Source organism: Salvelinus fontinalis, chromosome 5 (genome assembly GCF_029448725.1).
Source record: "Salvelinus fontinalis isolate EN_2023a chromosome 5, ASM2944872v1, whole genome shotgun sequence".
Classification (NCBI taxonomy): Eukaryota; Metazoa; Chordata; class Actinopteri; order Salmoniformes; family Salmonidae; genus Salvelinus; species Salvelinus fontinalis.
The window spans coordinates 41,362,011-41,374,092 of NC_074669.1; the positions used below are offsets into that span (position 1 = coordinate 41,362,011).

Sequence of the window (12,082 nt, forward strand, 5' to 3'; positions counted from 1 at the left end):
CTCTCAGGCCAATCATTATGATAATGGTTTAGATGAGGTTATGAAGTTAGGGGGACATCTGGTGGTCAAGAGGCATCATTGCAAAAATGTGGTAATTTTGTCTTGATTAAATGTAAAACTTTACCTGGACAACGGGAATGATATGACGATTGTATTAAAAGTTGTCATGTTCAGAAGCTTCCTTGGTTCAGTAGCTACGTCCCCACACAAAGCTTCCTAGCCCTGGTTCAGCAGCTACGTCCCCACACAAAGCTTCCTAGCTCTGGTTCAGCAGCTACGTCCCCACACAAAGCTTCCTAGCCCTGGTTCAGCAGCTACGTCCCCACACAAAGCTTCCTAGCCCTGGTTCAGCAGCTACGTCCCCACACAAAGCTTCCTAGCTCTGGTTCAGCAGCTACGTCCCCACACAAAGCTTCCTAGCCCTGGTTCAGCAGCTACGTCCCCACACAAGGCTTCCTAGCCCTGGTTCAGCATCTACGTCCCCACACAAAGCTTCCTAGCCCTGGTTCAGCATCTACGTCCCCACACAAAGCTTCCTAGCCCTGGTTCAGCAGCTACGTCCCCACACAAAGCTTCCTAGCCCTGGTTCAGCAGCTACGTCTCCACACAAAGCTTCCTAGCTCTGGTTCAGCAGCTACGTCCCCACACAAAGCTTCCTAGCCCTGGTTCAGCAGCTACGTCCCCACACAAACATTTCAGCAACAGAAAACACCCACAACTATCTAATTAATTTCATAATTTATTCAACTCATTGATTATGATAGAATCTATATAACTGCATCCATTGATACTCTTCAAGTATAAACCAATAAACTACAATGTCAAGTCTGTTGAGTAAGTAGGTCAGTGTTTCAATTTGAAGGCAGTGTGTTGTGTGTGGGGTTGGGAGGGGGACCAAGACCTAGAATTCCTTCCCTTCTCTCATCACCAATCAATTGTCCTTACAGAGCAGTGATCTGAGAGACAAGGCGAGAAGAGTAATCAATATTACAGTATATGGATAATGCTGTTGGTAGTAGATCTCCACTTCAGCTAGGTCACTGTGAGGAGGAGGATGATGAAGAAGAGGTGAAGGCCTTCAGTAACAGATCAGCCGCCAGGCCCGGTGATATAGCTCCCCTGGTGACCCTGTCCTCTAGCTGGGGTAGCTCCCCCCTGACGGCAGGGTGTTCCTGGAAGTGCCTCAGGACATTCTCCTGGATCAGGCTCCACATCCACACCTTGTGCTGGGCCCTACGTCTGTCCTGGAAGTCCCCGCTGGACAGGGTGGCTGAGTGGAACGCCTCCATCTTACCCCACAGCTCTGCTACACCCTCGCCTGTCTGGGATGACACACGCACTACCTGATGACACACACACACATACATATGGTTAAGGACCAGTGAGCACACATACACACAGCATGTTCTACTATCCTTGTGGGGACCTAAAATGTATTTCAATGGAAAATCCTAATTTTCCCTAACCTTAACCCCTAAGCTTAAAATAGCCTTTGTCCAAGTGGGGATGTGGGAAATGGCCCCACAAGGGAGAATTTTCCTTGTTAAACTATCATTGTGTGGACTTTGGGGATTTTCAGTACCCACAAGGATAGTAATGCAAGCCCCCCTCCCTCCCACACACACATACACACAGTGCATACAGACATACATATACTCTCACATACAGTACTAGTCAAAAGTTTGGACACACCTACTCATTCAAGGGTTTTTCTTTATTTTTTACTATTTTCTACATTGTAGAATAATAGTGAAGACATCAAAACTATGAAATAACACATATGGAATCATGTAGTAACCAAAAAAGTGTTAAACAAATCCAAATATATTTTAGATTCTTCTAAGTAGCCACCCTTTGTGTTGATGACAGCTTTGTACTCTTGGCATTCTCTCAACGAGCTTCACCTGGAACGCTTTTCCAACCGTCTTGAAGTAGTTCCCACATATGCTGAGCACTTTTTGGCTGCTTTTCCTTCACTCTGCGGTCCAACTCATCCCAAACCATCTCAACTGGGATGAGGTCAGGTGATTGTGGAGGCCAGGTCATCTGATGCAGCACTCCATCACTCTCCTTCTTGGTCAAAAAGCTCTTACACTGCGTAGAGGTGTGTTGGGTCATTGTCCTGTTGAAAAACAAATGATAGTCCCACTAAGCGCATACCAGATGGGATAGTGTATCACTGCAGAATGCTGTGGTAGCCATGCTGGTTAAGTGTACCTTGAATTCTAAATAAATCACAGTGTCACCAGCAAAGCACACCCACACCATCACACCTCCTCCTCCATGTTTCACGGTGGGAACCACACATGTGGAGATCATCCATTCAACTACTCTACGTCTCACAAAGACACAGCGGTTGGAACCAAACATCTCAAATTTGGACTCATCAGACCACAGGACAGATTTCCACCGGTCTAATGTCCATTGCTCATGTTTCTTGGCCCAAGCAAGTCTCTTCTAATTATTGGTGTCCTTTAGTAGTGGTTTCTTTGCAGCAATTCGACCATGAAGGCCTGATTCAAGCAGTCTCCTCTGAACAGTTGATGTTGAGATGTCTTACTTGAACTATGTGAAGAATTTATTTGGGCTGCAATCTGAGGTGCAGTTAACTTTAATGAACGTATCCTCTGCAGCAGAGGTAACTCTGGGTCTTCCTTTCCTGTGGCGGTCCTCATGAGAGCCTGTTTCATCATAGCAGTTGATGGTTTTTACAACTGAACTTGAAGAAACTTTCAAAATTCTAGACATTTTCCGGATTGACTGACCTTCATGTCTTAAAGTAATGATGGACTGTTTTTTCTCTTTCCTTATCTGAGCTGTTCTTGCCATAATATGGACTTGGTCTTTACCAAATAGGGCTATCTTCTGTATACCCCCCTACCTTGTCACAACACAACTGATGGGCTCAAACGCATTAAGGAAAGAAATTCCACAAATGACATTTTAACAAGGCACACATGTAAATTGAAATGCATTCCAGGTGACTACCTCATGAAGCTGGTTGAGAGAATGCCAAGCATTTGCAAAGCTGTCATCAAGGCAAAGGGTGGCTACTTTGAAGAATCTCAAATCTAAAATATATTTTGATTTGTTTAACACTTTTTTGGTTACTACATGATATAAGAGTGTTATTTCATAGTTTTGATGTCTTCACTATTATTCTACAATGTAGAAAATAGTACAAATAAAGTAAAACACTGGAATGAGTAGGTGTGTCCAAACTTTTGACTGGTATTGTATGTGAACACACACGTGTGGACCGCCATGTAGCTGGTAATCAATCCCCCCATATGCCCATGCAGGCACAGTGACACACCACAGATATCACACACGCAGTGGGGTCTCTGTATTCCCATATTCACCTCAGGCCTGTTCAGACAACACCAGTGATTTAAGGACTAAACAACTCAGTATTGACCAGTGTTTGAATGAGAGTGACGGCACTACAAAAAGGGAACTGTGGGAAGTCATATCTCAATGGTACAATACACTATCAAGCTGTATTCTATCTAGTCATTTCTAAATTGGTCTATTCACAATTCAAGTGTGCCAATAGAAATGTGTTTCTGACTTCGGGAAATACTGTAGAAATGTCTTACAAAGCTACAGTCAAAATGATTAATCTGCTAGAAGGGAGCCTTCCAAAGTACCCTCCCCTGAACCTAATATTGAGATATGGCAGAGGAGGAATCATGTGGAGACCCATTAAAATCACTGTGGTGGATATATCCTGTCCTGAAGTCAGTGTTGCTGCCTCTGGTACTAGTGGAAAGAGGAACAGGGCCAGAGAGCGAGATAGAGACAGAAAAATGGAGACAGCAAAACAGAGAGAGATGAGATAGATGGAGATGAAGAGAGAGAGGTGGAGAGAAAGACAGAAAAACAGAGAGAGTGAAAGAAAGAGAGAGAGAGAGAGAGAAAGAGACAGAAAATTTGAGAAAGAAGAGAGAGAGACAGAGAACCAGAGAGCGAGACAGGTCTGGGAGTCTTTCATCTGAGTGGGTGGGCTGCTAATCAGGAAAATGCATGACACAGCAGCTCTCTATTCAGAGTGGGGAAGAAGAGGAAGAGGGGGATGGAGGGAGAAGGGTGGGTGGGTGGTGGTAGGGGACTTTGGCAGTGTGCCAGGTGGGCAGATGCTGCATTGGGCCGCGCACGGTCGGTCTGAGACAAAGAGACAACGCTACAGCGCTCGGCCCAGGGCGGGGAGACATGCAGAGAGCACCCCCCCCCCCCCACCCCGGGAACACTGCGACAGACTAGAGTGCCCTGATGATGACATCACATTATCCCCCTCCCCCGGGTCAGCTGACCTCGCTGTGCAGTGGGACGGCCTGTCGGCTCTGGTGATGTGTGCGTGTGGAGAGTTAAGGGTGGCAAAAAAAGGATTTTCAGGGGAAATGTAACACAGCTCTCCAATAGAGGATATGAAGAAGAATATCAGGTTCCAACCCCCAGTTACCTGGAGTTTGAGGCAATATGCATTGCCTCATTTTTCATGTTTTGCTATTTTTTGTCACATGCATATTTGTAGGTATGCATTTATTTCTCATTATCTGTTTGTATTTCTTAATTCTGTGCGTATGAAAGTACGAGCACACACCCACATAACCCAACACTAACCACGTTCCAGGTCTTGGACTTCTTCCTGAGCGGCTATTTGAAGCACTTTTATATATAGGTTTAAAACCCCGTCCCACTACCCCTCAGACAAAAAACATTCAACCCAATACAACTCACCTTAGGGTTCCAGGACTTTGATTTCTTCCTGAGCAGTTTCAGAGCGCTGGTATACTCTGCCTGGATTCTCCTGGCTGGAACTAACAGGTCTCCGTCTGCTTTAGTGACCACCACAAGGTCTGCCTTTTCTATGATGCCTCGCTTAATGCCCTGGCAATGGAGAAGACACACACACATTCAGTACTGTGCCCTGAACTTTACAAAATGTCCCTAGACGGCTACCACCCGGTTACTCAACCCTGCACCTTAGAGGCTGCTTGCCCTATGTACATAGTCATGGAACACTGGTCACTTTAATAATGTTTGCATACCATTTTACCCATTTCATACGGCTCACAAGTCCTTAACTAGCAGCTTAATTAAATAGTACCTGCAAAACACCAGTCTCAACATCAACAATGAAGAGGCGACTCCGGGATGCTGGCCTTCTAGGCAGAGTTGCAAAGAAAAAGCCATATCTCAGACTGGCCTATAAAAAGAAAAGATTAAGATGGGCAAAAGAACACAGACACTGGACAGAGTAACTCTGCCTAGAAGGCCAGCATCCCGAAGTGGCCTCTTCACTGACGTTGAGACTGGTGTTTTGCGGGTACTATTTAATTAAGCTGCCAGTTGAGGACTTGTGAGGCGTCTGTTTCTCAAACTAGACACGAATGTACTAGTCCTCTTGCTCAGTTGTGCACCGGGGCCTCCCACTCCTCTTTCTATTTTGGTTAGAGCCAGTTTGCGCTGTTCTGTGGAGGGAGTAGTACACAGCTTTGTACAAGATCTTCAGTTTCTTGGCAATTTCTCGCATGAAATAGCCTTCATTTCTCAGAACAAGAAAAGACTGACGAGTTTCAGATGAAAGTTGTTTCTGGACATTTTGAGCCTGTAATCGAACCCACAAATGCTGATGCTCCAGATACTCAACTAGTCTAAAGAAAGTGAGTTTTAATACTTCTTTAATCAGAACAACAGTTTCAGCTGTGCTAACATAATTGCAAAATGATTTTCTAATGATCAATTAGCCTTTTAAAATTATAAACTTGGATTAGCAAACACACCATGCCATTGGAACACAGGAGTGATGGTGGCTGATAATGGGCCTCTGTACGCCTATGTAGATATTACATTAAAAATCTGCAATAGTCATTTACAATATTAACAATGTCTACACTGTATTTCGGATTAATTTGATGTTATTTTAATAGACAAAAACATTTCCTTTTCTTTCAAAAACATTTCTATGTGACCCCAAACTTTTGAACGGTAGTGTATATGAGATTCTTCAAAGTAGGCACCCTTTGCATTGATGACAGCTTTGCACACTCTTGGCATTCTCTCAACCAGCTTCATGAGGTAGTCACTTGGAATTAAGTTTGTTTGTTGAATTAAGTTAATTTGTGGAATTTATTTCCTTCTTAATGCGTTTCAGCCAATCAGTTGTGTTGTGTTGTGACAAGGCAGGGGTGGTATAGAGAAGATGGTCTTTAACCAAATAGGGCTAAGTCCATATTATGGCAAGAACAGCTCACATAAGCAAAGAGAAACAACAGTTCAGTCAACAGGTCAGTCAATCTGGAAAATTTCAAGAACATTGAACGTTTCTCCAAGTTCCGTCGCAAAAACCATCACGCGCTATGATGAAACTGGCTCTCATGAGGACCGCCACAGGAAAGGAAAACCCCGAATTACCTCTGCTGCAGAGGACAAGTTCATAAATTGCAGCCCAAATAAATGCTTCACAGAGTTCAAGTAACAGACACATCAACTTCATGGTTGAATTGCTGCAAAGAAACCACTACTAAAGGACACCAATTAGACAGTAACACAAGCAATGGACTATAGACCGGTAGAAATCTGTCTTTGGTCTGATGAATTCAAATTTGAGATTTTTGGTTCCAACCGCCATGTCTTTGTGAGACGCAGAGCAGGTGAAGGGATGATTTCCGCATGTATAGTTCCCACCGTGAAGCATAGAGGTGGTGGTGTGATGATGCTTTGCTGGTGACACTGTAAGTGATTTATTTAGAATTCAAGGCACACTTAACCAGCATGGCTACCACAGCATTCTGCAGCGATACACCATCCCACCTGGTTTGTGCAACAGGACAATGACCCAAACACACCTATCTGTGTAAGGGCTATTTGACCAAGAAGTAGAGTGATGGAGTGCTGCATCAGATGACCTGGCCTCCACAATCACCTGACTTCAACCCAATTGAGATGGTTTGGGATGACTTGGACCACAGAGTGAAGGAAAAGCAGCCAACAAGTGCTCAGCATATGTGGGAACTCCTTCAAGACTGTTAGAAAACCATTCCAGGTGAAGTTCGTTGAGAGAATGCCAAGTGTGCAAAGCTGTCATCAAGTCAAAGGGGGACTATTTGAAGAATCTAAAATATATTTAGATTTGTTTAACACTTTGTTGGTTACTACATGATTCCATGTGTTTTTTCACTTGTTTTGATGTCTTCACTATTATTCTACAATGTAGAAAATAACAAAAATGAAGAAAAAACATTTAAAAATGTAATGAGTAAGTGTGTCCACACTTTGATAGAAATAACATCTGCTAAATATGTGTATGTGACCAACACGACGTGCTTTGAATCAACTTTATTGATCTCCAGCGGGGAAATTGGATGTAAATCTTATGTCTATACGTCTAAGCTGATTGATGGACAGTGTGACAGTCTGTGATCCTGTTTGAATACTTGAGTGCATCCTGAGAATAAGTGAAGAAAACAGGGTGGAAAGAAACCATTTTGTTTCTTTCCCAAATATGAAAGGCATGAGGAATCAGTGATGTACTTTAAAGCCAGTTGAACTAAGCTCATGAGACATTTATATTTATCAAGAATCAATGGATATATTATTCATTTAAATGATCAAAAATGTCTGTAAATATCACAAGATTTTCACAGGTTGTTTAATGGCATTGTAACAGGGGAGTGTGATGGTGATGGAGGTGCAGCCTGTCTGACCTGTAGTTCATCGCCCCCTGCTGGTGGGATCAGCAACACAAACATGTCCACCATGTCAGCCACAGCAAACTCTGACTGGCCTACACCTGAGGACACGACACACAATGAAACTAAGTATTTATGAAACGCTAGCTACCTAAGGAATTTTATTAATAAACTATGAGCTATGTTATGTCATTTCATCATTTTATCCTTCATGCCACTTAGACTTTAGAAACCAAGTAATGTGGAAGATGCAAAGCATGAATCACAATGAGATTAAATCTGGTTCAATAAAAACTGTGCAGGTGGCCTGTCCCAGGTGAAGATTTGTCCCTTCTGAGGCTTTTTAAAACAGTCAACTCAACCGTTGAGTTCCTCACCTACAGTCTCTACCAAAACGATGTCGTATCCGCCCCCTTCACACAGTACTATGGCCTCATTGGTGGTCCGGGTGACTCCTCCCAGTGTTCCAGAGGTGGGGGAGGGTCTGATGAAAGCACTCATGTCTCTGGACAGCTCAGTCATACGAGTCTTGTCACCCATCAGAGACCCTGGGGAGAGAGGGAGGAATAATGCATAACACCAACATAAAGGTGGTAGTATATCAGTATAGCTATCAATATTTAATAATAATCCTTTGCCTAGCTTGAAGAAGATATATGTGAGGAACAGGAGGCTGCTGAGGGGAGAACGGCTTGTAATAAATGTCTAGAACAGAGCAAATGGAACGGCATCAAACACCTGGAAACCATGTGTTTGATACCATTCCACTAATTCCGCTCCAGTCATTACCACGAGCCCGTCCTCCCCAATTAAGGTGCCACCAACCTCCTGTGGTGAGGAAATGATGTTTAACAACATTGAAAAAGGAGGAATAGTTATGTCAATGTTCACAAAATCCCATATATTACGGTGCAAGAGTCTGTCTGGCATTACGAGGCATTCTAACAGACCCATTTAAACCAATACATATACCCCACAAGACTGATGAAATACCACGCACAAACACAGCGATGAATATGTAGAATGATGTGGAAACATACCTCCTGTAGTGCATGATGAGGGGTCGACAGCCAGAACAGAGACTTTATGTCCTTGTCCTGTGAGCATCTTCCCCACCACCTCAATGAAGGTGGACTTCCCAGCTCCGGGTGGGCCAGACAGACCTACAGACAGACGTCACCTCATAGAGAACAAACATGCACGTACACCAAGCCCACACTCTTCCCCATATGGTATTTTAGACTTAGCTACCTCAAGTGTAGGAGTACAAAAATCTTAAATAAAAAGCCCACATTGCAGCCACCAATTCAAGCTGTCCAACTCTAAGAACTCTGCAAGCCACTAGTTCAAATGTTCACATATTATTGGGTCTGTGTGCATTCTGTGTACTAGGCATAGACACAACAATATTGAACATAACAATCCACATACTAACCCACTCTGAAGGCCAGGGGTTTCCCTCCGTTCTGTTTCTCCTGCTCCTTCCTGTAGGCCAGTATTCTCTGCAGCAGGACCTGGGCCAGCTCTTTCTTCCTGGGGTGCTGGGTCTCCACCAGGGTAATGGACTCAGCCAGACTGGCCCGCTGACCTGAGATCAGTCCTTCATACAGCTTATTCAACAGCCTCTGCTCTGGTGGACTCAGCTCCTTGATGTGGCTGAGGGTGGATTCCACACACATACCGCGGACGTGTTGGGAGTTAAGCCCAGGGAATGAGGGGGTACAAGGGGTATGAGTGCAGGATGTTGGGGGTAGCTGGCGGAGGAGGCATCGGCCCCATGTTGGGGTGACAGTTCGTAAGGGGGAGGACAAGCGGTGGAGAAGCGGAAAGAGTACTGCCGGTCCCATGATTGTCTGGCACTGCTCCCTTCTCTAGGGGAGAGAGTCTGATAATGATGTAACGTTAGACAACAGGCATTCAATAGAGGTTTGTGACATATTTCAGTTCATTCAACAAGACAGAATAATCAGCATCAGCTTTGTTTTGGTTCTATGACACTCACTTTGGGCTATTTAGACTGTTTGAGGTTGTGGCATTCAGGAGCAAATTCTGCCAGTAGAAACGAATGGACATATGCATACATACAGTACATACACCGGTAACTGACTGACAAGTAGCCATATAGCTGAACAGTTACAAAACGTGTACATACAATGGAGAACTCACCTTGATAGCTAGCTATTTGTACATAAATCTGCTTCGTTCGTCTTTGCTGTTGTCCTCTAATATTGCTCCATACACTTTCATAACTGAGTATTACTTTTTGGAATAAAGAAAATAAGGATAATTCTGTAATTTGATACTCCAAAGCAACCACACGTTGACCTACCAGTGTTTTGGTCGTCACTAGCTAGCACAGTCACAAAGTCAGAAACTCTGCCCATTTCTACAATTGACTTCTTAAAATGTGATATTAAACCTAACATTGACCCTAACCTTAACCACACTGCTAACCTTATGCCTAGACATAACCTTAAAGTAAGACCAAAAATAAATAAAAATATTTTCATAAATCTTTGGACTTCGTGGCTGTGCTATCTAGTGAAACCCAGTGTGTATTGTTTTTTTTTGCTTCTTTCACTTCCTACTTCCTGTGACGTTGAACACCGCCCCTTTCTAGAAAAGTAGTACTACTCAAGGCCACGCGGTCGAGCTCTTGTCTTTATAATTCACTCAAATTAAAATTCAAGGGAATCAATTTAGAAGGCATTTATCTAGGGATGGATAACTCTTGCACAATTGTGCATGTATTTTGCACGATTTTTCCATTTTCAGCCATTGTGGCCATACAATTTATTGTTAGTATCTTGAGTTGTAATATTTTTGTGCGTGCTTATACAGTTCATGTCCTATTTCACACAGGAACACATGTATTAAAATCAAATCCAAGTTTATTTGTCACGCGCGCCGAATACAACAGGTGTAGGCTTACTTACAGGCTCTAACCAATAGTGCAAAAAAAGTGTTAAGTGAACAATAGGTAAGTAAAGAAATAAAACAGTAAAAAGACAGGCTATATACAGTAGCGAGGCTACATACAGACACCGGTTAGTCAGGCTGATTGAGGTAGTATGTACATGTAGATATGGTTAAAGTGACTATGCATATAGAATGAACAGAGAGTAACAGTAGCGTAAAAGATGGGGTGGCGGGAACACAATGCAGATAGCCCGGTTAGCCAGTGTGCGGGAACACTGGTTGGTCGGTCCAATTTTAATTTCTTTTTTTTTTAATTCTAAAAAAAATATTTAACCAGGTAGGCTAGTTGAGCACAAGTTCTCATTTGCAACTGCGACCTGGCCAAGATAAAGCATAGCAGTTCGACACATACAACAACACAGAATTACACATGGAATAAACAAAACATACATTCAATAATACAGTAGAAAAAATAAAACAAAAAGTCTATATACAGTGAGTGCAAAATGAGGTAAGGGAGTTAAGGCAATAAATAGGCCATGGTGGTGAAGTAATTACAATATAGCAATTAAACACTGATGTGCAGAAGATGAATGTGCAAGTAGAGATACTGGGGTGCAAAGGAGCAAGCTAAATAAATAAAAACAGTATGGGGATGAGGTAGTTGGATGGGCGAAATTACAGATGGGCTATGTACAGGTGCAGTGATCTGTGAGCTGCTCTGACAGCTGGTGCTTAAAGCTAGTTAGGGAGATATGAGTCTCCAGCTTCAGTGATTTTTGCAGTTCGTTCCAGTCATTGGCAGCAGAGAACTGTAAGGAAAGGCGGCCAAAGGAGGAATTGGCTTTGGGGGTGACCAGTGAGATATACCTGCTGGAGCGAGTGCTACGAGTGGGTGCTGCTATGGTGACCAGTGAGCTGAGATAAGGCGGGGCTTTACCTAGCAGAGACTTGTAGATGACCTGGAGCCAGTGGGTTTGGCGACGAATATGAAGCGAGGGCCAGCCAACGAGAGCGTACAGGTCGCAGTGATGGGTAGTATATGGGGCTTTGGTGACAAAACGGATGGCACTGTGATAGACTGCATCCAATTTGTTGAGTAGTGTTGGAGGCTATTTTATAAATGACATTGCCGAAGTCGAGGATCGGTAGGATGGTCAGTTTTACGAGGGCATGTTTGGCAGCATGAGTGAAGGATGCTTTGTTGCGAAATAGGAAGCCGATTCTATATTTAATTTTGGATTGGAGATGCTTAACGTGAGTCTGGAAGGAGAGTTTACAGTCTCGGGCGGGCAGGTGCGGGCAGTGATCGGTTGAAGAGCATGCATTTAGTTTTACTTGCATTTAAGAGCAGTTGGAGGCCACGGAAGGAGAGTTGTATGGCATTGAAGCTCGTCTGGAGGTCCAAAGAAGGGCCAGAAGTATACAGAATGGTGTCGTTGAGGTTTTTGGGGGTAGTATGTACATGA

The 12,082-nt window shown here is 43.6% G+C and overlaps 1 protein-coding gene across 1 annotated transcript; it reads right to left on the bottom strand.

The window, feature by feature from the left end:
• Positions 1 to 726: 726 nt before the first annotated feature.
• Positions 727 to 10,276, bottom strand: mmaa (metabolism of cobalamin associated A). Its single transcript, XM_055923425.1, has 7 exons — positions 9,861 to 10,276; positions 9,130 to 9,579; positions 8,735 to 8,857; positions 8,072 to 8,242; positions 7,710 to 7,795; positions 4,741 to 4,890; positions 727 to 1,343 (listed from the first exon to the last, which is right to left on the bottom strand). Exons 2-7 carry the CDS (start codon positions 9,539 to 9,541, stop codon positions 1,038 to 1,040), a joined length of 1,248 nt encoding a protein of 415 aa, XP_055779400.1. The 5' UTR covers positions 9,542 to 9,579; positions 9,861 to 10,276; the 3' UTR covers positions 727 to 1,037.
• Between the last annotated feature and the right edge of the window lie 1,806 nt (positions 10,277 to 12,082).